Here is a 27,315-nt window from a genome sequence, read left to right as displayed (position 1 = left end):
GGAACTCTCTTGCTTTTTCCATTATGACCAACCTAGACAGCATATTCAGAAGCAGAGACATTACTTTGCCAACAAAGGTCCGTCTAGACAAGGTTATGGTTTTTCCAGTGGTCATGTATGGATGTGAAAGTTGGACTGTGAAGAAAGCTGAGCACCGAAGAATTGATGCTTTTGAACTGTGGTGTTAGAGAAGACTCTTGAGAATCCCTTGGACTGCAAGGAGATCCAACCAGTCCATTCTAAAGGAGATCAGTCCTGAGTGTTCTTTGGAAGGACTGATGCTAAAGCTGAAACTCCAATACTTTGGCCACCTCATGTGAAAAGTTGACTCATTGGAAAAGACTTTTGATGCTGGGAGGCATTGGGGGCAGGAGGAGAAGGGGACGACAGAGGATGAGATGGCTGGATGGCATCACCAACTCAATGGACATGAGTTTGGGTGAACTCCGGGAGTTGGTGATGGACAGGGAAACCTGGCATGCTGCAATTCATGGGGTCGCAAAGAGTCGGACATGACTGAGCAACTGAACTGAACTGAATATGGTTTCTATCCAAAGAAGACATCAAATAAATGTTTATTCTTCCTTTGTTGCTTTCTGTAAGCTCAAAGGGCTCGATTCTCACTCATGGGATGAATTATCTTATTATTCTTAACTCCATGGCCTTGCTAATGATATTACAATCACCAGTAATCACAGTGAATGGTCATAATGGGAAGTTCAAACCTCTTTACTCTCTCTGATATTCAAGTTTCAATGCTTTCAAGAGATACAGTGTAGGTATTTACCCTGAAGCTGCAAAGCAAAGTGCCAACAGGAAGACTATCTCTCAGAACTATAGGGAACTGCACAGGGCGAGCGTCATGGGCATATGACTTGTGCACAAGGACCTGCATTTAGTATTACACTCTGCTGGTGCCATTTTGGCATTCTTAATTCTTTTTGAACAAGGAGCTTCATATTTTCACTTTGCACTGGGTCTCACATATTATGTAGCCCATCCTGGGATGGTAGTTTCTGTGTTTTTTGTTTTTTAAATTTCTTTTGAAAATATTCATCAGCAGCCACAAGGAAAAAGACAGAATGGCAGCCCTTTACAAAAATGTCTATGGTTCAAATTGCTACTGTTCGATGGGAAGAAAAGCAACTAGGGCAGATTTAAATCTTTTAATTATTCCTTTCCTTCCTTAAGTGGTTTCATTTTCATTCTTATTTTTTCTCTATCTCAAGTGGCGGGGGGCAGGATGGATAACAATGTTAATATGAAGGGTTTCTATATAGAATACTTGAATTGCATTATAATCTGGAAATAAATAGGAAGGTAAAGAATATATAAAAATGGCTCAACATGTGTGTACTGCAACACTCAAGGCCTCATATAACAGCAATGAGCAACAGTAGCTCTCCTATTCAAGCACTGGAAGCACTCAGAAGTGGAGTAGGAGGAAAAGAAGAAAAACTACATTGTAGGTGTTTTTACCAAAAAAAAAAAAAAAAAACCAATTAAATCTACCATATTAAGTTGCAAATCATTTTTTCAGATTTCTCTACTGAGTAATTTTATTTGTCAAATGCCTGCTATGTTCTAGGTCTGCTGGAAATATGAAAGATGAGTAAAACATTGACTTTACTAGCAAAGCTATCAGGATTTAACAGATTAAAAACTTTGGAAAAAATAATAGACTTAGAAAAGAAACTTGGCTAGAACCTTGCTCCCTGTTTGAGAGATAATGTACTAGAATCCTTATATTGTAGCATTTGGCACTTGGTTCAATAAGCCAATTAGAAAGGATACAGAATGGCTTGGTTTCATATGCTAATTCTACACTCATTACTGTCATACATCAAGCCACTGCAGGAAGCCACATTAAGGGTACTACAGTAAAGTTCCAAGGAAGTTATTTTTATTTGTTTACTTATTTACTGAATTTGAAGTAGGGTTTAGAACTTCTTTTTCTTTTTTAAAATAATTTTAAGGGTCATTTTCCACTTACAGTTATTATAAAATATTGGCTAGATTTCCCATGTTGTACCACACGTCCTTGAGCCTAGTTTACACCTAACAGTTCGTATCTCCCACTCGCCACCCCTAGATTTCTCTTCCCTTCCCCAGTGGTAACCACTACTTTGTTCTCTATATATCTGTTATTTGGTTTCTTTTTTGTTATATTCAGTAGTGTGAATGAAAAAATACTGTCTGCCATATCCACAAACAAAGGATGCAGAGGCCACAAAGCCCTTAGCCACTGCAGCCACCCTCAAAGGTGCACCCCGAGGAGACTCAGGATGGGAAAGAAGAGGGTGCTGGCTAAGGTGTGTATCAAAAGAATTAATTTCAGTGAGCCCAGACTCCTGCATCTTCCCATACATGGGCAAGTACTAATTTCGTTAACTTGAGATGTTTGGTTTTCTTTAATTAACGGCAATCTTTTGATGTTCCCTAGTCCTTGTTGCAAAAACCCATATATACCCTGATTACTCCCTAACCTCTTGGGAGCTGTCCCTCAGAACTATTTGAGAGGCTGCCTATAGGACCTGAGTTCTCAGACAGTCCACCGAATAAAACAGAATTCTCAACTTTTAGGTTTTGCATTTTATTCAGTTGACACTAGTTTGTTGTAGATTTTAGATTCCACATGTAAGTGACATCTAAAGTATTTGTCTTTCTCCATCTGACTTATGTCACTTAGCATGATGCCCTACACGTTCTTGTAAAAAGTTAATTTTTCCCTTCAGTGAAATTGTAATATTATGCCATCATATTAACACACAGTATTATCTATTGCTACCTAATAGTGTATCCCAGAGAAAGAAAACTAACTATAATATACTAAGAAAATACATTCTTTATTATTGAAAGTTAACATCAACACTACAGAGCACCTACCATGTGTCCTGCACAATGCTAAATACCTCATTATTTCATGCATCTTTTTAACAACTTTCTGAAGTAGTTATTATTATAGTCAGTTTAGCAGATGAGAAAGCAAGGCTAAATAAAGTCACTGTCTTGGCAACAAAACAATCTGACTTCTTAATCATTATGCTTACCATCTCTTCAATCCTTAAATCTCCATTTGTTGCTGATTAGTTTCATTTTTTTATTGTTTAAAATCTATGTTAGTATTAAAGGGATATTATATAACATGTTTAAACTACATAGTATAATGAAATATAAGGTGTGCCTACAAGTGTTCTTGCAATTTATAATGCAGTTTAGCTAAGAACTAGTAGACTTGGGAGTATGAAAGCAGCAGCTCTCTGGGAAAACTTGCAATTTTAGCAACAAAAAGACAACTCTATTCTAGTTAGAAGATAAGTGGTAGCCACTTGCATAAAGGAGATTCTTTCACTATTTTTGAAATATTTATATCAAAGAACTTTAAATTCTGTTTATCTTTAGTTCTAAAAATAGAAACAATTTTTGAAATTTTAAATTAAAGCCTAGTAAAATAATATGTCTTTAGTATAAAGGAAACATAAAATGGCAATGAGTATTATAACTGATCCTCTGGATTCTGTTTATACTACCCAAAATGGCGAGAAAAGATTAGTGATTGAATAACAGTTAACAGACATGGCTAGCTAGGATTTAAGAAACTTTTAAAACAGAAGAGTGTCATGGGCTGGATTTAATGGTATTGTCATTTTTTTCCTCTCCAGTTATTTATATAAATTTCAAATCTGAATTAATATAATCATAGAGTATACTTTCAGGAAGAAATGGCACCTTTTCATCTTTTATCCTATACACATAGTATATTTTATATAGGTTTGCATATAGTGTATGGCTGGTTCACCCAAATCTAAAAGTTCCTAGGGGAAAAAAATATCAGAACACAGCACGTTTAGTATAAAATAGTGGTTTCTAAAAAGTCATAAAAGCAACATTTCAGTCACTGTGAAGATTCGAAAAACAGCAATCTTACAATAATATACTAACCAATAACAGAGCATTATTTCAGTTTCTCTGATGAGCATTCTTTCATTATCACTGAACCTGTCAGACACTTTTTAGATTAATACGTGTAATAAACTATAGAATTTTTAAAAGGAAATGGAGAAAGCATTCTAAGTGCAAACAACAGTGAATAGGGAAGGAGTAGGTAAAAAGTTTTAAGTCAGCCTCTTAGCCTGGGAGCACATTCAGCCAGACATGATTAAGCTACTTAAAGGATTTTTATTTATGTTTTTCTAAATAAGTAGAATACTGGATAGCTATTCTTCTGAGTATATTTGAGGAAATGAATGGAAATTATCTTTAGATTTAAAAATAAGAAATTCATTTGACATAGAAAAGAACCTCAGGTTCAGAAGTTTAACAAAAGGATTTATATAGGGAAATTTCTACTTTCAGGTATACACATATATAAAAGGGACAACAGTGTAAAACTAAGATAAAATGAGGAAACAATAAACAGATGAATATGCATTTTAAGATGGGAAAAATGATGTGAAAGCTACAATTTAAGGACAGCAAAAACAATTCAGGTTTCTTATCAATAATATGGAAAACAATAACAAAAGTTTAGTTTTGATAAATAATGTATACATATTAAAATAGTTATTGATATATAAATAATATTTCAACTAAAATAGTCTAGAGGACAGAGCATATTTTTGTTTGGTTTATATATTTTTATACCTCAGTATTATAACGGAGAAGGCAATGGCACCCCACTCCAGTACTCTTGCCTGGAAAATCCCATGGACGGAGGAGCCTGGTGGGCTGCAGTCCATGGGGTCACGAAGAGTCAGATACGACTGAGCGACTTCACTTTCACTTTTCACTTTCATGCATTGGAGAAGGAAATGCCAACCCACTCCAGTGTTCTTGCCTGGAGAATCCCAGGGACGGGGAGCCTGGTAGGCTGCCGTCTATGAGGTCACACAGAGTCAGACATGACTGAAGCAACTTAGCAGCAGTATTATAAACCATGTAACTGCCAATTTAGGATATTTCCAATATAATTGGTAAACGAGAGGCTTTGTTTTTATAAAATAGTACAAATTTAGTCCAATATTAAATAGTGAAAACTCTAAATTACATAAGCTTCATTCAGAAATACAGTGTTTATAGTACTTGCCAGATCTATGCTGAGTTAGCAACTGTGCACTTACAATGGCTCCCTAAACCTACTCTGGGCTTCCCAGGTGGCACTAGTGGTGAAGATCCTGCCTGTCAATGCAGGAGACTTAAAAGATGCAGCTTTGATCCCTGGGTCAGGAAGATCCCTTGGAGGAGGGAATGGTAAACCACTCCAGTACTCTTGCTTGGAGAATCCCATGGACAGAGGAGCCTGGTAGGTCACAAAGTTCAAAGGGTCGCAAAGAGTTGGATATGACCAAAGTGACTTAGCACACACCAACCTACTCTACAGCACAGGGAACTCTACTCAATATTTTATAACCTAAATAGAAAAAGAATCTGAAAAAGAATAGATATATGTATAACTGAATCACTTTGCTATACACCTGAAATTAATACACTGCAAATCAACTATGAAGTGAAGTGAAAGTTGCTCAGTCATGTCCGATTCTTTGCGACCCGATGGACTATACTGTTGATGGAATTCTCTAGGTATCCCGCACTGCAGGTGGATTCTTTACCAGTTGAGCCACAAGGGAAGCCCATAAATCAACTATACTCTAATATAGAATAAAAATTAAAACAGGAGTGAACAATTAAAATTGATATTAAAAAGTATTAATTACATACACATTCCCCAACATTGGAAGAATTTCTTACTCATATGAGTAAAAAGAACTGCACGAGAAATCTTTTTTAAACTTTAAAAATGAATACAATAGAATAAAATTTCAATTTTAAACCAATATAAAAATTATATTTGTATATAACAAAGATTAAGAGTCTCAAAGAGCTTCAGAAAGCAACTGTATTTGCAAATAAATAATAAAGATCATATGAACTTTGTTCCAAAAAGACCTAGAAAACTCTCCAATCCCTTTAGGTTTCAAACTCTGATGGTGGGGGAAAAGCACAACAAACTATTGGCAAAATGTAAAGAAATCACCACCACCACTGCTTTATTAAGCCATTCATTCATTCAAAAAGCACTGAGTATCTGTTACATGATTTAAATGTCACTGCTACGCTTAAGGATTTCTCAAACTGAGACAGTGTTTCTGGTGATGTATTTGGCTTGTTCTTAGTATCACTGACATTAACCATGCTGTCCTTATGTTCCTGATGACAGAGAAGGAATAACACTTTAAAATAATAATCATCGAAGAATGATGAGGTCAGTACCAAACAGTGAGAAAACGTCAGTCCCAAACGTACACCTACTTTGATGAACAAAAGTGGGTCCATGATACTTCCAACTTATTTCCAACTACTTTCATGAGACATCCTGTTGTTATTCAGTCATTAAGTCGTCTGTCTGATTCTTTGCAACCTCATGAATTGCAGCATGAGAGGCTTCCTTGTCCTCCACTGTCTCCTGGAGTTTGCTCAAACTCATATTCATTGAATCGATGATGCCATCCAATCATCTCATCCTCTGTTTCCCACTTCTCATCCTGCCCTCAATCTTTCCAGCATTAGGGGCTTTTCTAATGAGTTGGCCCTTTGCATCAGGTGGCCAAAGTATAGCAGCTTCAGCATCAGTACAACTACTTTCTTGAGGCATCCTGGTCTGAATTAAAGCTGGGACATGAACCTCCATTGCTCTTTTGTTTTCTGATAGGGAAACAGTCAGATGGAAACCAGAACTGAATCTGGGAAAATCTCTATCCTATTTACCTCCTCTCTCAGAGGCAGGAAGTAGAGCCAATAGGCTTATAGGGAGTTCCCAGGCAGATGAGAGGGGTACTCATTAGAATGCACACTACTTTCCAGGCTAAAGATTAACAAGAGTCTGGAAATACCAGTGGTTCAAGCAAGATGTAGGTTATTAGGAAGATGATTTCATTTTATTTCAGAGTCAAATAGCAAGAGTGAAACAGTTCATTATGTTTGGATGAGCTTCTGGAAAATACAGGTACTATATATACAGTTTATGGACAAATGGGGAACAAATAGCAGAGACCTGGGAGCAATGTCTTTACTTTTAGTAGAGAAGTTCAAAGTTGCCATATGTGATTTTATGGAGAAAAGAGTTAATCACATTGTACCAGTTATTAGTTCACGGGCTCTCAGCTCCAATTCACCCTTCAGTGTTTTCTCTAGGAATAGGCAGGACCTTTGTGCTCTACAGTAAGGACAATGTTAAGTTTGTATCAGTAGAGGGTGCTGGAGGGATAGGGAAAGGAGAGGGAGGCTTTTCTTCTTTCCTTTGTGCAGTGTTTTGTTTTATTTGCTTCTGGTACAAGGTCCATTAGCAGAAGTGTGAGGGGACATCCATGATGCCCAGACTATGTAGTCCCTCAGTGACCTCATAGCCTCACTGTGGGCTCACTGACCACCATGCTGTAGCCCTGTCAGCGTCACACGCACAGCAGCAGCTTCCCACTCCCTCTGTGAGGACTCCTACCAGCGTCGCTTGCCTGTGTCCTGGAAGGTTGTTTCCTGCTTGTCTGGACCAGCTCTAGTTAGGCAACGCAGTGAAGCTGCAATGTGATTGTTCTAACGAGCTCTGACCCTCAGCGTGGAGGAACGGTGTCCACTTAGAAGCTGTTCTTCCTTGGGTACTCTGTCTTAGTCCTAGGGCATGCTTTAGCGGTATTCTTCCACCACAGTTTAATAATTATTTAGATTAAATTTCCCTTGTTTAAGCTACTGTGTAATTTCTGTCTCCAGATGGATTCAATTATCTTTTTGAAAAAATCTTTACATTTACAGTGACAATAACTATAGTTTTTTTAAAAAACATAGTGTCTTTGATCACATAAAGAATGATCTTAGATTAAGACAGTCCTTCAATCATCTCTTTATGTGGCCATATTGTTTTTTACTGAGTTTGTGAGTCACCAAAGATTTATGGCATTTAGATCTTTGAAATCAAACACACTCCACTACCCCAACTTAATCTGAAAGGCTAATTTAGTTTGTTCATAGCTAGTAAGTGCCAGGATGGGGTCAGGACATAAAATCTTTTTAACTCTCAAATTGCTGCTCTTTCTACTACATTATTTGGCCTCACTTGACTTAACAACTGAAACAAATACTCTTTGATAAAGAGGAATGTACATTCAGAGTCAATCTGAATATGAAAGGATTTTACAATGCATAATGCATTCAGCAAATGTGACATTAGCAAAAACATCCATAAATATACCAACTTACATACTGTGTATCCAAATCATAAAGACAAACTAAAAAGACACTGAATACAAATAATTTTAATTTTTTATGTGTGGTCACATTCCCATTAGTATATATGCATTTTTTTTCCCATAAAAGACTAATAACATCTTCTAACTCCATCATATTCTAACTAGATTTCTTCATTCCTACATGGGACATCAGCTGTGGAGAATTTAATTTTATAGTTAAAATAATTTATAAAGCACCAAAGTGCCAAAAGCTGAAGATAATCTAATACAACACTCAAGAAATCAATGCCTATTTCAGTAATAGAGTTAATGTGCTTTTTTAGGGTGACCACAAAGATAGTGAAGTGGGCCAAAATGGAAGGGTCACATTAACTTTCAAAATAAAGAAGGATCTTAATGCTTTCTATCTACAAAACCAGTATTAGAATTCATGTTTTAATGAGATTGACCATAAATTGTATGTTTAAATGCTCCAGTTACAACCACAATGTCAACCATACAAAAACATTCAGTTTGCAATGGCTCAGGATCACAGATTTAAGAGAAGAATCTATAATTGGGAAAGCTGCCATTTTACAGCATCAGGGACCCAATATAAAACTATTTTTATAAAGTCATTAGACTGTCACTGTTTTGAAGAAATCTCTAAAAATAAAATATTAATACGATGACTTTTATTTTATTATGGAGCATGCTGCTGCACTAGTACTGACATCTGCAAGGTTTGGGGGATTAGGAGGAAACCATGCTTAGATAAATGACATGCTATAGATGGTAGGGCAAAGTCTAAAATGAGCTTTTAATTTTCTCTTCCAGGCTCTCCTCTTAACCTAACTTTTGGTTCTATTCAGTTTTAGCCATTTCTAGTCTAGATAGCAGAGAAGGGACAGTAATATCACTTCAAATGGAGTTTAGGGGTAAACAATGCATAAATTTAAAGGAAGGAATAAAATATACATGAAATATTTGTGAAATAAAACAAATAGTTAACAGGCCAAAATAAGCCTAATTCATGATCAAACTTAAATAAGAAATGAAAAAAAAAATTTAGCTTGGAGAGAAAAGAGAGGAGAGAGAAGAGACAGCATTCATAACAATTCCCTGTAAACTGTAAAGTACTATACAATGAAGAGACAGTGTTAACATTAAAATGATAAATAGGCATTTACTTTATTTATTCCTCCCATCTTTATAAAAAAGATGGGTGCAATAAAATGCTAGTGCAAAGCAAGTGCAATATGTAAGACCACACTTCTGGTTAATGTAAAAGGTGTATTTGAGCTCAGTACAATCTGATTTAAACAATGTGACTTTAACAATCAATGCCTGGCCTGGGATTTTCATGAGTTTATCAAAGCTGACATGTATTCCCAGCTCACCAAGGAGAGCAGCAGAGCTGTGACAAGCAAAATAGGTCTGCTAAAGCACAGTGGCTGAAATGGCTTCTCAGGAATACTCTCCAGTTTTATAGATTGTAGTGAAAGGTGGGAGTGAGGAGAAAGTAGGGCACACAACTGAAGAGATTTCCAGATTCCCTGCAACTGATTTACTGTATGAAACAAGGATTTGTGCAGAGAAAAACAGATGGGCTCCAACATACCAGGGAATGTGTGCCTAGGGACTAAGCCTCACTGAGAGGTAAAGATCAAATCAAGAGAGTGAAATAAATTACTCTTTATCATCAGGTGACAATCACTCAGATATATAGTACACCAATACCTGCATTTCCTTTTGTCCTTTATGGTTGCACTCTGCTATCTATATCACTATATTTAATGGCAAAATTCCAAGGAAATCTAAGCTGTCCCATCTCCAAGATAGCTCTGTCTACCACTGAAACCAACCAATGCTCTTTTCTACCCAGCTTTTTGGTCTTCAGAGTCTATTACTTTATCATCTTAAATAGAAACAACTCTCTCCAATTTTAAGGATAAAAAGGTGAATAGGAAATCTAGGCAAAGGGTTGTCCAAATCACTTTTGACAATCTCACAACATAGAGAATAAAATTATCCATTAAAGGCCATCTGGATTATAAACATAATAAATATTTACTTAATTATAAAAGTAACACTAACTGAAGAAACTTGGGATGACATTTGAAAGAAAAAACAAACAAAAATCAGCTATTATTTTATCAAATAAATAAGCAAATATTAATAAAGAATATTTTCTATTTCAAATAAAGAATTTTTTAATTTCAATTTTTAATGGTAATCTATTCTGTGTGTATAATGCTTTTAGTCTGGATTTTAGTTAACATTATCATTTAGAATCTTTCCATGAATATTGTCAAAAGATATTTTTGATATATTCATAAAATTTAAGGAAAATTTATTCATAAATCATATATTCACAAATACAACTTCAAATAGTATGAATAAATATTTCATCCTTTGAATGCACCATAGTGTACTGAAGCATTAACCTATTATTGCCCATTTTTCATTATTACGTATAACGCTGCTACTTTCCATAGAAAATGCTATTATTGTGTTTTAGAATTTATTTTTAGACTAGACTCCGTATAGGAATACAGACTCTGGGGCCAGAATGCCTGAGTTAAAATTCTGTCTTAAATCCATTCCAACTATGTCACTTGGGGAAAGCTGTCTAACCTCTTAGTGCTTCAGTTTCCTCAACTGTAAAATAGAGATGACACTAATAATAACCATCTCATAAGGTTGCTATGAGGATTAAAGGAGTTAGTTTATACAGAGCATTTAAAATAGTGCCTGAGGCATATTTTAAACACTACATAAATGTTAGTATTAATGTTTTTGAGTCTTAAAATTAACTAAAAAAGGTTTTATGAACTTACATGCCTAGAGGCAAGGTATATCCATTCTCATTACATCAGATTCTAAGTACCATTTGGATATTTTTAGTGTGCTACTATATAAATTTGTGTGTTCATGTTTACGAATCTACAGATGAAAATTTGTATTTCATTAGTTTTACAGGAAATCTTTGTTTTCTGAGGATAACTGCCACTGCAAAGTAATGGTAGTCTTTGTGGTTTAATTCAGAAAGAACAGAGCTTGTCTCTTTAAAACGTAAGTTCAATGATATTTGTATTATTTTTTGATTTATCATTAAAAATTTTGATTTAAAAATAGTAGTTAGAACTCATATACTTTTTTATTCCTCACCATCTGTTACAGACTTAAAGTATGTATTCCTCCCAAATTCACGTACTGAAACCTAATCCCCAATATGATGGTATCTGGACGTGGAGGCTTTGAGAGGTAATTAGATCATTGGTTTGGCCCCTCTTGAATGGGACTAGAGTCCTTACAAAAGAAACTCCAGAGAATTCCCTTGCCTCTACCACTATGTGAGGATCCTCTATGAATCAGGAAACAGACCCTCACTAGATACTAAATCTGCTGGTACCCTGATCCTGGATTGCCCAGTCTCCAGAAGAGTGAGAAATGTTTGATGTCTTTCTATATTACAGGAAACCCAGAAAGAGACTTCTCTGAAATTTTAGTTTTTAAGAAAGTATTCCATTGTAAAGTTAACTTTGTGTCAAAAAAAAAAAAAAAGATAAAAATAAAGTATTTCAGCATCATATACCAAGTGGTACACTACACATTTTGTTATTTTCTTAAAAAAATAATTCTTATTGTGAGAAAAGCAATATACAAGTATCCAACCTTCTAGTGAAGGCTGGGCCATTCTTGCATAAAAAGGCCAAGACAGGAGGTAGAATAGTAACATGAAAATACAAGTGCTTTCTGAGGTGAATTGATTGGTTAATGCCAATCTCCGTCTCAAACATTATCAGCATACATTCTCAGTCACTCAGCTGTGGCCATGGGACTTTCTAGGTAAGAATACTGAAGTGGGTTGCCATTTCCTACTTCAGGAAATCTTCCTGAACCAGGGATCGAACCCGCGTGTCTTGTGTCTCCTGCATTGGCAGATGGATTCTTTACCACTGTGCCACCTGGGTTGGATCCCTGGGTGGGGAAGATTCCCTGGAGAAGGGAATGGCTATCCACTCTAGTATCCTTATCTGGAGAATTCCATGGACAGAAGAGCCTGGCAGGCTACAGTCAATGGGGCTGTAAAAAGTCAGACACGACTGAGCAACTAACACTACTACTACTACCTGGGAAGCCCCAATCATTATCAGACAAAATCTTTAAATTCTCACTAGCTGAAATGGAAAATAATCAAAGTAAATATTATACTACATTCATTTCTAAACTTCTTCAATGTTATTTATGTTGTCACTCATTTCTAATAGAGGTGAAGTTATTAGGGCAGATGAGCATCAACCAAGAAATGGATTTACAAAGAAAAACAGCAAACTTCATTAAGATGCCTTTTTACCAAGTATAATGTACTCATACTCAATATTTTTAGTAATAAGATAAAACACATGCTAAGTCATTAGCTGATACAATAAATATGGCCAAATTAAAATTTAGAAGGTTGGTGAATACAGAATCAGAGTAAAGGCAGTTTGATCATTTTATGAAGTATTTCATCCAAATGACAACAGAGGTGGATCATCTCTATTACAAAACTAAATATTTTCCTCTGATCTCCTTTTGTCACAGATCAAGAGTGAAAAATTCTTATTTCAAATTTCCTTTTCTCTAGATTCTTTATTTTATGGCATTTTAACCTTGTTACATACTATAGTCTTAAAATTCTGTATCATATTTTTCTATTAAGTTAAAAAAGAATGATTATAACTAATACAATTTATTATCTTTTGATTCTTTTGTACTTTCCCTATAAAATATACAGGGCTCACTTTTTCACAGGCTGTAGCTTTTTACTTAATAACTAGTTAAGCAAAGGAATACATACTTTGCAACGAAGATGAAAATAAATCCAAGTATACTTACCACATGAAGAATTTTATTCTCTGTTTCATAGACAGTACAATCCTGAAAAAAGAAACACATATATTAATTTAAAAAATTAAACATTCCTTTTAAAATACTTTCTTAGGAACTGTACTACAATTCGAAAAAGTCTTGAAAACTCCTGGAATACTGTATACTAAAACATTCACACTGATTTGCTCTCATGGTCAGGGATAGGGATATTTTCATTTTTGTTTAACTGTGTTTTCTAATTTTACTAATTTTAAACACACATAATAAAGGACAATATACATTAAATAGATGTAAAAGCAACTAATGGAAAATTACTATAATCATTTCCTGTCCAAACTTATATATGTAATAAATGTATTTTGCTGAAATATGTCCAACATTTCAAACACTTATTTATTATATATTGGAACATTAAGAAAAATACTAACATTAATTTCAATAGTCATATAAAGAATCTCAAAAATACATTATAATATATTAAACATATTTGCATTATGCAATTAAAATTGGTGTATGCTACCAATGAATATTAACTTTATAGTTCTTCCCTAAATTTGTCTCTGAAATTACAAAAAATTATTTAAAACAATTCTCCATTGTCTTTTTATCTGCAATTGCTAGACTTATAATAAACAGTAATATAGCAAAGTGATCTTTGCTTAGAAACTCTGTGTTTCTATGGTACAGTTTACTCAAGGAATTTATAAAATGGGCATGATAATAGCAGTAAACCAATAGCAATGTGTGAGAATCAAATGAGGAAATGAAATAAATTTCCTATATGTCAGCACTATCTGACATATAGTAAATGATAAGTACATTTTAACTATGAATTATTGTGCTCTGCACGATTTAAGAACTTTAAACTAATTACTTTTACCTCAAAATATAAAGTTAACTGATTATTATTTGGCTAGATAATTTTGAAAAAATATATATATCCCAAAGTATTGCATATTTCAAGGAATGAGAATCCATTTCACTTTTCCCCCTGAATTTAATTTTGACAAAAAGGAATCTTGTTCAACATAGCTTTTGGTAACACCATTTCACCATAATACCTTGCCAGAAGAAGCACATATTCTTTTGGGGGCTAATTTTTTTAACATTAAATTTGGTCTAATTCATTTCACAAACTAATAGAAATACTTAAGGACTGGGTTTTGCCATTCGGCAGGGCTCCTGTGCCAAAGGAGGAGTCTGTTACAAACAATCACGTCTATGTCTATATAATCATATAAAGTCAATTCTTTATTAAGTATGAATGAATTATGTGTACAGAGGAGGCAAGGTGTAGATAAAACATTTATATTGGGAAAGTGCATGTGTACTTACATCTGAATTTGGAAGAGTCCAATTTTACAGAATTAACATCAAACATAATTACACTGGGAAGAGAGAGATAACTTGGGAAAAGCTGGAAGTTGCCCAGTTTCCCCATGCTGCCTCTACAGCTAGCTTCAGCTGTAATGGATGCAAGTTTCATTAATTACCTACCTTCCTAGAATCAAATGATATGGATTAAATGTTCACAATTCAAAAGGATGCTTATCAAGGAAAAAAGTAAATATGATCTAAATGTATATTCTGTTGTGAGAGAATAATCACATGGAGAATAACTACTTCAAGGTTCTTTATAATACAGTTTATTTGTACATCCCTGCTGCTGCTGCTGCTAAGTCGCTTCAGTCCTGTCCGACTCTGTGCAACCCCACAGACGGCAGCCCACCAGGCTCCCCCATCCCTGGGATTCTCCAGGCAAGAATACTGGAGGGGGCTGCCATTTCCTTCTCCAATGCATAAAAGTGAAAAGTGAAAGTGAAGTTGCTCAGTCGTGTCCAACTCTTAGCAACCCCATGGACTGAAGCCTACCAGGCTCCTCCATCCATGGGATTTTCCAGGCAAGAGTACTGGAGTGGGGTGCCATTGCCTTCTCCATTGTACATCCCTAGTATGATATAAAAAAAGAATTGTTAAAGAAAATCTTATACTATTTTCAGGCTTGGACAGTAATATGTGGTCAGTAAGTAACATGGGGTCACAAAGAGTCAGACACGACTGAACGATTTTTACTATTTTCACTTATACTATTTTCAGTAACCACATTGTTGGTAGTAGTGTTGTTAGTTTGTTACTGTTTTATTGAAACTGCTATGTGTGAATCCTTACAGGATGAAGCAAGTGAACAATTACATGACAGTAGTCAAGTGGGCCTTAGGAAGCATCACTATGAACAAAGCTAGTGGAGGTGATGGAATTCCAGTTGAGCTATTTCAAATCCTGAAAGATGATGCTGTGAAAGTGCTGCATTCAGTATGTCAGCAAATTTGGAAAACTCAGCAGTGGCCACAGGACTGGAAAAGGTTAGTTTTCATTCCAACCCCAAAGGAAATGACAAAGAATGCTCAAACTACTGCACAATTGCACTCATCTCACATGCCAGTAAAGTAATGCTCAAAATTCATGAACTGTGAAATTCCAGATATTCAAGCTGGTTTTAGAAAAGGCAGAGGAACCAGAGATCAAATTGCCAACATCCGCTGGATCACTGAAAAAGCAAGAGAGTTCCAGAAAAACACCTATTTCTGCTTTGTTGACTATGCCAAAGCCTTTGACTGTGTGGATCACAACAAACTGTGGAAAATTCTGAAAGACATGGGAATACCAGATCACCTGACCTGGCTTTTGAGAAACCTGTATGCAAGTCAGGAAGCAACAGTTAGAACTGGACATGGAAAAACAGACTGGTTCCAAATAGGAAAAGGAGTACATCAAGGCTGTATATTGTCACCCTGCTTATTCAACTTATATGCAGAGTACATCATGAGAAATGCTGAGCTGAAAGAAGCACAAGCTGGAGTTAAGATTGCCAGGAGAAACATCAATAACCTCAGATACGCAGATAACACCACCCTTATGGCAGAAAGTGAAGAAGAACTAAAGAGCCTCTTGATGAAAGTGAAAGAGGAGAGTGAAAAAGTTGGCTTAAAGCTCAACAAACAGAAAACTAAGATCATGGCATCTGGTCCCATCAGTTCAGTTCAGTTCAGTTCAATCGCTCAGTCGTGTCCGACTCTTTGCGACCCCATGAATTGCACTTCATGCCAAATAGATGGGTAAACAGTGGAAACAATGGCTGACTTTATTTTGGGGGGCTCCAAAATCACTGCACATGGTGGCTGCAGCCATGAAATTAAAAGACGCTTACTCCTTGGAAGAAAAGCTATGACTAACCTAGACAACATATTAAAATCAGAGACATTACTTTGCCAACAAAGGGCTGTCCAGTCAAGACTATGGTTTTTCCAGTAGTCACATATGGATGTAAGAGTTGGACTATAAAGAAAGCTGAGTGTCGAAGAATTGATGTTTATGAACTGTGGTGTTGGAGAAGACTCTTGAGAGTCCCTTGGACTCCAAGGAGATTCAACCAGTCCATCCTAAAGGAGATCAGTCCTGGGTATTCATTGGAAGGACTGATGTTGAAGCTGAAACTCCAATTCTTTAGCCCCCTGATGCAAAGAGCTAACTCATTTGTAAAGACCCTTATGCTGGGAAAGATTGAGGGCAGGAGGAGAAGGGGACAACAGCGGATGAGATGGTTGGATGGCATCACTGACTCAATGGACATGAGTTTGGGTAGGCTCCCGGAGTTGGTGATGGACAGGGAGGCCTGGTGTGCTGTAGTTCATGGGGTCGCAAGGAGTCAGACACAACTGAGTGACTGAACTGAACATTTTATCACTCTTGGTGACACTGGTAAGTAATTTTAGCATGGGAGAAAGCAGACACATACATAAGAAGATCAGTAAAAACCTTAGAGTCTCTTGATGTATTATGTATGTATATATGTTTCTCTTAGCTCTGTCCACTGAAAAAGCATAGAAACAATGACCAATTTAGTAGTAAATGAACCCTCCACAATTGGTGGTATTCAAACACCATTTCACAGGCTTTCTTGGAAAATGGCTAATACCAAACTGGGATAGGAATTGTCAAGAGGGGCATGAATTATATTGTGACACAAAATAGAAAGAAGCTATTAAAGATTACAAGGATTGTGTCAGTAGGATTCAGAAGTCAATATGAAGAGAATTCTCCCTGGGTAGAGATGGAGCAATTTGAGTATCTAAGAGGATAACTATAATGGACAGAAATAGTAAATATTACTAAATATTAAATATATTAATATATTTGAAGCTAAAATTTAAATATACTAAATATAGCCAAATATATTTAGTAAGTTTAATACTATTGAATATATTAAACTAATTGGATAATATATGATAGATGTATACAGCTATTTATCTGTATAGCTCTTGATTCAGCAAATATTAATCATCTGTTTTAAGGATATAAAGATGAATAAAACATGGCTTAGAGAAGTACAGTTTAAGAAGATAGGCATTCACCTAAATAAGTTACAATATGTAAAATTCTACAGTCTTCAAGAAGTTTTATATTTTAATAACTTTAGGACTATAAATGCCACAAAATCACACAAATCAACATATAAAAGGTCAATTAATTAAAAATTAAAATATTAATATAGTTCTTAATAAAATTCAACAAAACCACTGTGTTGTGCTATGAGGCATCCCAAGTGGTGCTATGGTAAAGAACTGGCCTGCCGATGTAGGAGACGCAAAAGACATGGAATCAATACCTGGGTGGGGAAGATCCCCTGGAGGAGGAAATGGAAACCCACTCCAGTATTCTTGCCTGGAGAATCCCATGGACAGAGGAGCCTGGTGGGCTACAGTCCATGGGGTCGCAAAGAGTAGGACACAACTGAGCACACACACATAGCATACATACAGCAGGTACTTCGGGGGGATGCATCTCATCCGTAAGTCATTTTATTTCCATCAAATGTGATTTTAAAATATTTGCTTCTGAAGTGGGAGTTTTATTAACACTTAAGGCCAAATCCTTTCCTAAAAGATTATACCCCAAGTTTTAAAAATAAAATTGCACTGGATATGAAGAAATCTCCATTTTCTGAACTTATGCACACTATGGAAAGGTACACCTCTGACGTTCTAGTTATTTTTAGGTTAGGATTAAATTTAGATTTTTAAAATTGGATTTAGAGCTGTGCCACTATACACTCCCAGGAATTCTCTTTAGTAGCTCATGCTGTCTTTTACTGTACATGTAAAATAACACTTGAATTTCTTTATCCTTTTTATGTATAACACTTTTTCAAATGATGTGATGCACATTTAAATGTATCAAATTCTTAATAAGACAATATTTATAAAATGAGGAGTGTTTCTTCAGTTTTGATCACTTTTTCCTTAGGAGAGTAAGATCACCCTACAGAATCATAATCAGTTAATCTTTTAGTGAAACCATGATCCAATTGCTAAACTGAGCAGAATACATAAAAAATTTCTATCCTGTATTTTACCATAAATGCTAAATACTTTGTCATCTGGGGATTAGAATATTCAGTACAGATAATACATCTCATCAACTGTGTATTATAGATAGTCACAAGAACAGTACATAGGTCATTAATTGCTTTACTTTCAACTAATATTTAAATAAGCCAGCCATGCAAACCTTTGATAAGGGTACTTACATACAAATACCTCACATATTCTATTATCAAGATATCAAAATTTCTACCCTATGTTGCTTCACTGATTAATTCATGTAATGAGTTAGTATTATACTCTTACTCAATCATTCATTCACTCAAGTCACAATGTTGTTGCTTAGTCGCTAAGTCGTGTCTGACTCTTGCTACTCCATGGACTGTAGCCTGCCAGGTTCCTCTCTCCATGGGATTTCCCAGGCAAGAGTACGTTTCTTCCTCCAGGGGATCTTCCTGACCCATGCCTCCTGCATTGGGAGTCGGATTCTTTACTACTGAGCCATGAGGGAAGCGCCCCAAGTCACAATACCATTCACCAGAATTTTTTTTTTTTTTTTTTTGGCATCTTCTAAATGCAATTCACTGTAAGGCACTATTGGGTGATCAAAGATAAATTAAACTTGATCCTTGGCCATCATTATTTCATTATTTAGTAAAGAAGTAGGTGAAACTATTCAAATAATAATACAAGGTAAACAAGATAAATGCTAATAGGTGATCCTATAAAAAAGGAGATAAGTTCTGACTTCTTAACTCTGGAATGATCTTCTGAAGGAGATGGTATTTTAACTGAGCTTAAATAGCTTTTAAGTCTGGAAATTGGGGGTTCAGGGGGAAAGATCATGCCAAATTATATGAACACACTGAACAAAGGCACACAATCAGGATAAGGAAATCAATTTGGCTAGAGCCTAAGATACATGAGGTGAGTGCAATGAGAAAGCAAGTCTAAAAAATAAAGAGTCATATTGTAGAGAGTTACCAATGATAGGCTGGGGGAATTTTGTTGTTTTAAAGGGAATAAAAGCTTTATTTTTGTAAAGCAATCTATTTTGAAGCTCCCTCTTCCCTGGTACCTCAGTTGGTAAAGAATCTGCCTGCAATGCAGGAGACCCTGGTTTGATTTCTGGGTCAGGAAGATCTGCTGAAGAAGGGACAGGCTACCCACTCCAGTATTCTTGGGCTACCCTGGTGGCTCAACTGGTAAAAAAAACTGCCCGCAATGTGGGAGACCTGGGTTCGATCCCTGGGTTGGGAAGATTCCCTAGTGAAGGGAAAGGCTACCCATACCAGTATTCTGGCCTGGAGAATTTCATGGACTATATAGTCCATGGGGTCACAAAGAGTCAGACACAATGAGCGACTTTCACTTTCCATTGGGGTAGCAAAGACTTAATTCAGTCACTTGACAATTTCTTGTGACTTTCTTTTGGAAGAGGCTGAAATCAGGATAGCTTACACTTAGTGCCATGGTTGGTATTAAACAGCAAAGTGAATGGTAAGCATGAGTGTGTGTGTATTTTAACAAAATACGGGGGTGGTGGGATGAGACTATAGTTCAAATTCTTTGGTCTAGCTTAACAACTCAGACAGACATCTCTCTTTTCTCATAGTTCTTTTTCTCTTGTTCCTTTCCTTTAGTTACAAGAATAACTTTGGTGCCATGTCTCAGAGGGAAGAATCTCTTCAAAGTTGTGTTATCTTCCAAAATATACCAGTAGACATTTCATCTCTGGGGAAGATGAAATATGCAATTTATTCTGCTAAAGGAAGTGCTCACAAATGTTTGAGTATGGGAAGACTGTGATCAAATGTTTCATGAAAACGATGAAGAAGTAGTCATGGATTTGGAAGGGAGCAAAACTGGAGGCAAGGAGGTCAGTTGGAATACTTTTTCAATAGAAAATATGATATGTAATCAGGGCTTGAACTGAGGTGATGATGGTGGAAGGGAAGATGAAAAAAGGTAGATGAGATACACGTAGCCAGCAATGAGCTAACTCGGTAATTAATTGATAGATACAGAGAATAATGGGGAGGGGAAAGTTAAACATTACCCTGGGGTTCAAGTCTAAGCAGTTGGATGATTAACACTGTAGAGATGATAGGAGGAGAGAATTTAGAGAAAATAAAATAATTCTACTTTGGGCATGTAAAATTAGAAGTGGCTGAAAGGCCATATATTGGGCTGGCCAAAAGTTCATTTGGGTTTTTCTGTAAGATGTTATGTAACATCTTATAGAAAAACAACTTACAGAAACCCAAACAAACTTTTTGGCCAGTCCTATACAAAGCTGCTCAGCAAGTAGCTAAGAAAAAAGCTGAATTGGATCAAGAATAGAATCCAAGCTGGGAAATATTTACATTAAAGAGAGAATTAAAGGTACAAGAAAAATGAAACAACAATGAATTCATCAACAAAGAATATGTGTAGTGAGAAGACAGCTATGGACAAGGTCAGAGAATGTTTAGGAGTCAGATGATGCTTGCTTCGGCAGCACATATACTAAAATTGGAACAATACAGAGAAGATTAGCATGGCCCCTGAGCAAAGATGACATGCAAATATTTGAAGCGTTCCGTATTTTTTGGGTAATTCATGTTGAGTTTTGACAGAAAACAACAAAATTCTGTAAAGCAATTATCCTTCAATAAAAAATAAATTAATTTAAAAAAAGAGATGGAGGAAGTTAGTTATGTGGTCAGGAGTAACTGGAGAAAGTGTTACAGAGACATCTAATAAAAGTTATAGTGATAACAGAGTTACAGTAAAACATATCTGTGCTGTCTAATTCAAGTCATTAGACATGTGTGGCTATTAAGCACTTTAAATGCCTTAAGTGCAAATGAGGAACTGAATTTGTAATTTTCTTTAATTTTAACTAATTTACATTTCAATTGCCACATTCAGGGAATACCCAGGTTGTCCAGTGGTTAGGTTTCCATGCTTTCACTGCTTTGGCCTGGGTTCAGTCCCTGGTAGTGGAACTAAGATCCTGCAAGCCATACAATGTGGCCAAAAAAACACCTGCCACATGCAGCTAGTGGTTACCATATTAGACAACAGCACAAGTCTAGAGAAATATACTTAGTCCATCCAACAGCTGGAATAGCCATTTGTTGTTTAGTTGCTAAGATGTGCCAGACTCTTTGCGATCCCATGGACTGTGGCCAGTCAGGCTCCTCTATCCATGGGATTTCCCAGACAAGAACATTGGAGTGCGTTGTCATTTCCTTCTAAAGGGGATCTTTCTGACCCAAGGATCAAACCTGCATCTCCTGCATCGGCAGGTGAACTCTTTACTGCTGAGCCACCAGGGAAGCCTGGAAAAGCCATTTACCAAGAAACAAAAAACAGAAAAAGCAATATCTAGGAAGAAACCATGAAGGTATTTCCCAGTCATTAACCAGATCCTTCATTTTTTTTCCCCTTCAGCAAAGGGCAGAGTCCAGTCTACTATGACATCTACAGTAGCCACACAGTACAATAACACCAGTTCTCTCTGTAAGATAAAATACAGAAGAGCATGAAAAATGAATTCCAAGAACCCATCACATAGTTTTGTGGGCACTGAGAAAGCAGTGCCAATGATAAATGATTTGCAATGGATGAAAGATAAAAGTTCAAACTAAATTAAGGTTCATCAGAGACTGAAACTGACTGAGTACTTCAAGTGAAAAGAAGAATGTCCACGGTGAATGGACAGGCATTAACATCCTTCCTGAATATGTTATCAACATGCCATAGTTTAATTTTCATTTCAGATAAATGTCCTTGGCAAATAAGGCAGAAGTATAATAGCCCAACAATTACTTCCTTGGCAGTCCCTTCACCATTGTGACTGACTCAATGATCACAAACTTGTTAGTTTTCCTGATGTTATTTCAGAAATGAGAAGAATGTTCATGGCATTGAAACATGTATAATATCATATATGAAACGAGTCGCCAGTCCAGGTTCGATGCACGATACTGGATGCTTGGGGCTGGTGCGTTGGGATGACCCAGAGGGATGGTATGGGGAGGGAGGAGGGAGAAGAGTTCAGGATGGGGAACACATGTATACCTGTGGCGGATTCATTTTGATATATGGCAAAACCAATACAATATTGTAAAGTTAAAAATAAAAACAAAAAGAAAAAAATTAAAAAAATTAAAAAAAAAAAACAGAAATTTTAAAATGACCCACTTAAAAAATTGGCTAAGGTTTTCATTAGGTTAAATACGGTTATGAATTATAACAAAAAATGCAATAAACCAAGAATAGGAGGAGAATGTGGGTGGGCATGACCTTAGAGACCATCTTAGTCTTTCTGTCGGTGAACATAATTACATTCTTTTGCACCCTGGATCATATTCCTCTCCAAAGTTCTGTTCCAGCTCTCCCACAAGAGCTCATCTAAAATGAAAGCACACTTGACTCTAATCACTCATCTTTTACTTGACAACGAAATACTAATGCTCCAGCAGTTGGATGAATGTGGAAACTAATTTTTTTAGCTATACAGACTTGGAGGTAGAAGCAGAAGTGAGTTTTTTTTCCAGCATCTAAGTGGCTCTCCAACAAATCCAAAAACCACTGAGGTAAATCCAACAAATCCAAAATGGTCTTGAATGGCCAGATAACTCTAACTGTATGCATTTTATGTTTCTATCAGTGATCTAATTGTTGGTCTTTCCCATTAGACTGTCAATATTTTCAAAAAAGGAACCCTATATTCAACTGCACTATCTCTGTAATATCTCCAGAGGCCCTGTATATGCTATAAATGTGAATTCATCACTTATGATTATTTTATTCCATTGAGTCTCTATTTTCATATTCCATAGTAAGTATTTAACATTGGGTTTATAGGTTAGTTATAAAAACGAAACTTTAAAGCCATATGTTAAAAACAAAACTAACTGCTAAACAAACTAGCACAGTATATTTAGTTTCTTCACACTCCTATTTTGTACAAAAAGACTGAGTTTCACAGTTTTAAAATCATTTTAAATATGAATTTGGTATTAGACTTCAATTTGCATGATCTCAGCAGATATTTTCAACAAAAATAATTGGGGCTTTCTCAGCACAAAGATTAGCATTATGTAAAAGATATCAAGAATTTTATATTTATTCAATGAAGCTAAAATTTCTTTGTAATAATAAGTCTCTCTAGCTTCCACATGTTCAAGTTACTTACTATAATGACCATCTAATATATCACAAGGGCTTTGTGGTAGCTCAGCTGGTAAAGAATCTGCTTGTAGTGCAGGTAGACCCTGGTTCAATTCCTGGGTAGGGAAGATCTGCTGGAGAAGGGATAAGCTACCCACTCCAGTCTTCTTGGGCTTTCCTGGTGGCTCAGACGGTAAAGAATCTGTCTGCAATGAGCAAGTTCAGTTCAGTCGCTCAGTGGTGTCCGACTCTTTGCAACCCATGAATTACAGCATGCCAGGCCTCCCAGTTCATCACCAACTCCCGGAGTTTACCCAAATTCATGTGCATCGAGTTGGTGATGCCATCCAGCCATCTCATCCTTTGTTGTCCCCTTCTCCCCCTGCCCCCAATCCCTCTCGGCATCACAGTCTTTTCCAATGAGTCAACTCTTCACATGAGGTAGCCAAAGTATTAGGAGTTTCAGCCTCAGCATCAGTCCTTCCAATGAACACCCAGGACTGATCTCCTTTAGCATAGACTGGTTGGATCTCCTTGCAGTCCAAGGGACTCTCAAGAGTCTTCTCCAACACCACAGTTCAAAAGCATCAATTCTTTGCTGCTCACCTTTCTTCACAGTCCAACTCTCACATCCATACATGACCACTGGAAAAACCACAGCCTTGACTAAGACAGACCTTTGTTGGCAAAGTAATCTCTGCTTTTTAATATGCTATCTAGGTTGGTCATAACTTTCTTTCCAAGGAGTAAGTGTCTTTTAATTTCATGGTTGCAATCACCATCTGCAGTGATTTTGGAGCTCCAAAAAATAAAGTCTGACACTCTTTCCACTGTTTCCCCATCTATTTCCCATGAAGTGATGGGACCAGATGCCATGCAAGACCTGGGTTTAATCTCTGAGTTGGGAAAACCCCCTGGAGGAGGGCATGGTAACCCACTCTGGTATTCTTGCCTGGAGAATGGAAAGAAAATCTATAGTGTCTAAAATTGGGAGAGAATTTTTCCCTTGTGATAAATCCAACTGAAGAGTTCAAGCAAAGATTAATACCACACCCCACTGGAAATAAAGATATCAATTAAACATTAATTCTTTAATTCAAGACCATACATCTGACTGCCAGAAAATAAATGGAAGATATAAGATATATGAAAACAGATTCCAAGTATTAGTTTAAAAAATTCCTTAAGCTCATGCATCTTTGCCCTATTCATCTGCTTAGATTGCACTTTCATAGACAAAATGGAACCGTTTCTTTTAGTAACTATGTCCAACATTTGAAAAAGTAACATCTACCCGAGCATTCAACAAATATTTTTAGATCAATGATGGTGATATTCAAATCATAACAAATACTAAATTGTTAAAGTAATAATACTAGCTTCTATCTAGGCTGAACATTGTACACCCTCAAAATAGATATTACATGGAATCAGTATCCATTTGGCATTTCCTAGTCATAACACTGAGAGATTATCGGGTAGAATTTTATGCTTTGAAAAATTTCAAAGTCTCCCCCTCTCACCAAAGTCTCCCCTTCCCACCAAACTTACCACCCTATATTCCAGTAGACTATACTTCAAATACCAAGAAACACACACACGCATATAAATACAGCATTGAGGGAAAAGAAGAAATTCTTCAAATTCAACCTTTACCAAGCTGTTTTCTTGATATTTGAAATTTTAGCACCTAATTTTATTGCCCCTTTCCTTATATTCAAATAAACACTGTTGTCCTTAAAATTCTAGTAAATGCTATAATGAAATTGTTTATAGGTTCAATATTGTAGCAGATTTGTATTATGATTTCTAAATATATACTTTCTTTTCTTAAGGGAAAAGTAAATTTCCTGGAGCCACCAATGTTGGCCATGGACCTATGATTTACTTTGTTCAACAAAATGTGAGTTGAAGTGCTATGTCTTATTTCCATGCAGAAACTTTAAGTACCAGTTCATAGTTCACCAGGCTCTCTTTTCCCTGTGCAAGCAGTATTCAAGAAGAAGCTAGTCTGAGCTGTGAAATGAAGAGGATGTGGAGAAGAGCTAAAGCAACCCAGGATGGACATGGAACATGAGCACTGGACATGAGCATTATTAAAAGCCACTAACATTTTCAGGTTGTTACCACAGCATAATCAACTTTATCTTGACTGATAAAATCCTCCATCAAATAAAAAGGGGAAAAAACAGAACACTCACTCAAATGAAGATATAACCAGCACAGAGTTTAATACAATAACTATTTCATCAATTTTACAGGTTGTACTTCTTCATTTCAGGAAATATGAGGTGCCATGTCACTCCTCACAGAAGGTAATTCACAATTAACCTCAGATTACATTCTACTACCTTCATGCAAATCTAGTCTTTTCCCATCTTGTACTTTAGAGAATTTTTACCTCATTTTTACTCAGTTTGATTTATGCTCACTTGTCCTAATTACTTAATTCTGACCAGTTCTTCAACCTGCCCCTGTTGATTACAATTTCAATCCGTTATTTTACTTGTGTCAGAGTCTAATATCTTATGAATTACCTATCTCACATCAGTGGTTATTCTGAGCCAACCCAAGAGGCCATGGTTATTAAAAACTACATCAGCAGTTGGGCAAAATATCTCAGAAAACCAGTGGCTTTAAAAAGTAGTTCTATATTTTCTTTGATTTCTTGCTTTCATCTAAGGTAGGTATGAAATCTATGTCACAGATTTTGTGTAATGATTCAACTATATAATCCAAATAAGGCATAATATGGTTTATAAAAATGCTAAAATATTACTATTCCTTCTTGTTTTAGTAAGTCTAGTTCTACCTCTGTCTGTTGATACCACATTAGTTTCTAGAATGGGTTCTCTTGCTATTATGAATGCACAAGGACCATTTTTGTTAACAACATATACATTTGGTGTTTCGAAGAACAAGTCTAACCCTTTTGGAAATACATTTATGACCCAAATAGACTATGAACTGATAGCAACAGTTGTATATTCGAAACTTCAGCCTGTTTTATAAAAGTGTGGGCTCTGGGCTGATATAACCTATAAATAGTTGGACCTCCTGATCCATTGCTCTCAACCATTCATACTGTAGTGAAGTCCAAGAAATCTACATTTTTAACAAGCTTCCCTGGGTAAATCATAGTCCTTGGACCAACCATTGGGAAGCACTGTTCTTGATCACATACATTTTCTTACTACCTCACGTTCATCTCATTAAAGCAGTGTGACTACATCACAGTGGTTATCAACTTTGGCTCTATGTTAGAATCAACTGAGGCATCATTTAAAAAAACTGATTACAACCCTACCAAGAGAGTCTAATTTAATAGGTCTTGGATGGGACCCAATACCTATGTTTTTAAATAAAAAGCTCTTTACTCCATTCCAAGGTGAAGCCAAACTTGAGAAACAATGAGCAGGAAGTATTACAAACCATGTCAAAGCAGCTGGATCTGAGTCCTGGTCATGTCACTAACTGACCATGTCACTGTCCCTCTCTAAAATTCCATTTATCCATTTACAAAATTGAGATAATGACATTTAGTCTACCTATTTCACCTGATTATTGTGGGGGATAAATCCGATAAGTTCTAAAAGCATTTTGCCAACCTCAAAATAGAAATAATACCATTGCCTGCCTATTATACTTTATACAGCCCTTTTTTCTTGCTAATAATT

General features: G+C 36.1%; 1 protein-coding gene and 1 non-coding gene across 7 annotated transcripts in view; one reads left to right on the top strand and one right to left on the bottom strand.

Annotated features, from left to right (window-relative positions):
- CNKSR2 (connector enhancer of kinase suppressor of Ras 2) overlaps positions 1–27,315 on the bottom strand; it is a 285,915-nt gene that overhangs the window by 158,761 nt on the left and 99,839 nt on the right. For all 6 annotated transcript variants that reach the window (XM_027533486.1, XM_027533487.1, XM_027533489.1 and 3 more), the window contains exon 5: positions 13,101–13,142. In XM_027533486.1, the coding sequence (XP_027389287.1) occupies positions 13,101–13,142 (42 nt within the window). The remainder of the gene's footprint in view (positions 1–13,100; positions 13,143–27,315) is intronic.
- LOC113888331 lies at positions 20,960–21,066 on the top strand. The gene has a single exon (XR_003509957.1). It is a non-coding gene; the product is annotated as a U6 spliceosomal RNA (small nuclear RNA).

The sequence above is a fragment of the Bos indicus x Bos taurus genome, chromosome X (assembly GCF_003369695.1).
Source record: "Bos indicus x Bos taurus breed Angus x Brahman F1 hybrid chromosome X, Bos_hybrid_MaternalHap_v2.0, whole genome shotgun sequence".
Lineage (NCBI taxonomy): Eukaryota > Metazoa > Chordata > Mammalia > Artiodactyla > Bovidae > Bos > Bos indicus x Bos taurus.
Note: the sequence above shows the minus strand (reverse complement) of the source record. Positions and strands in the feature narration are given on the sequence as shown.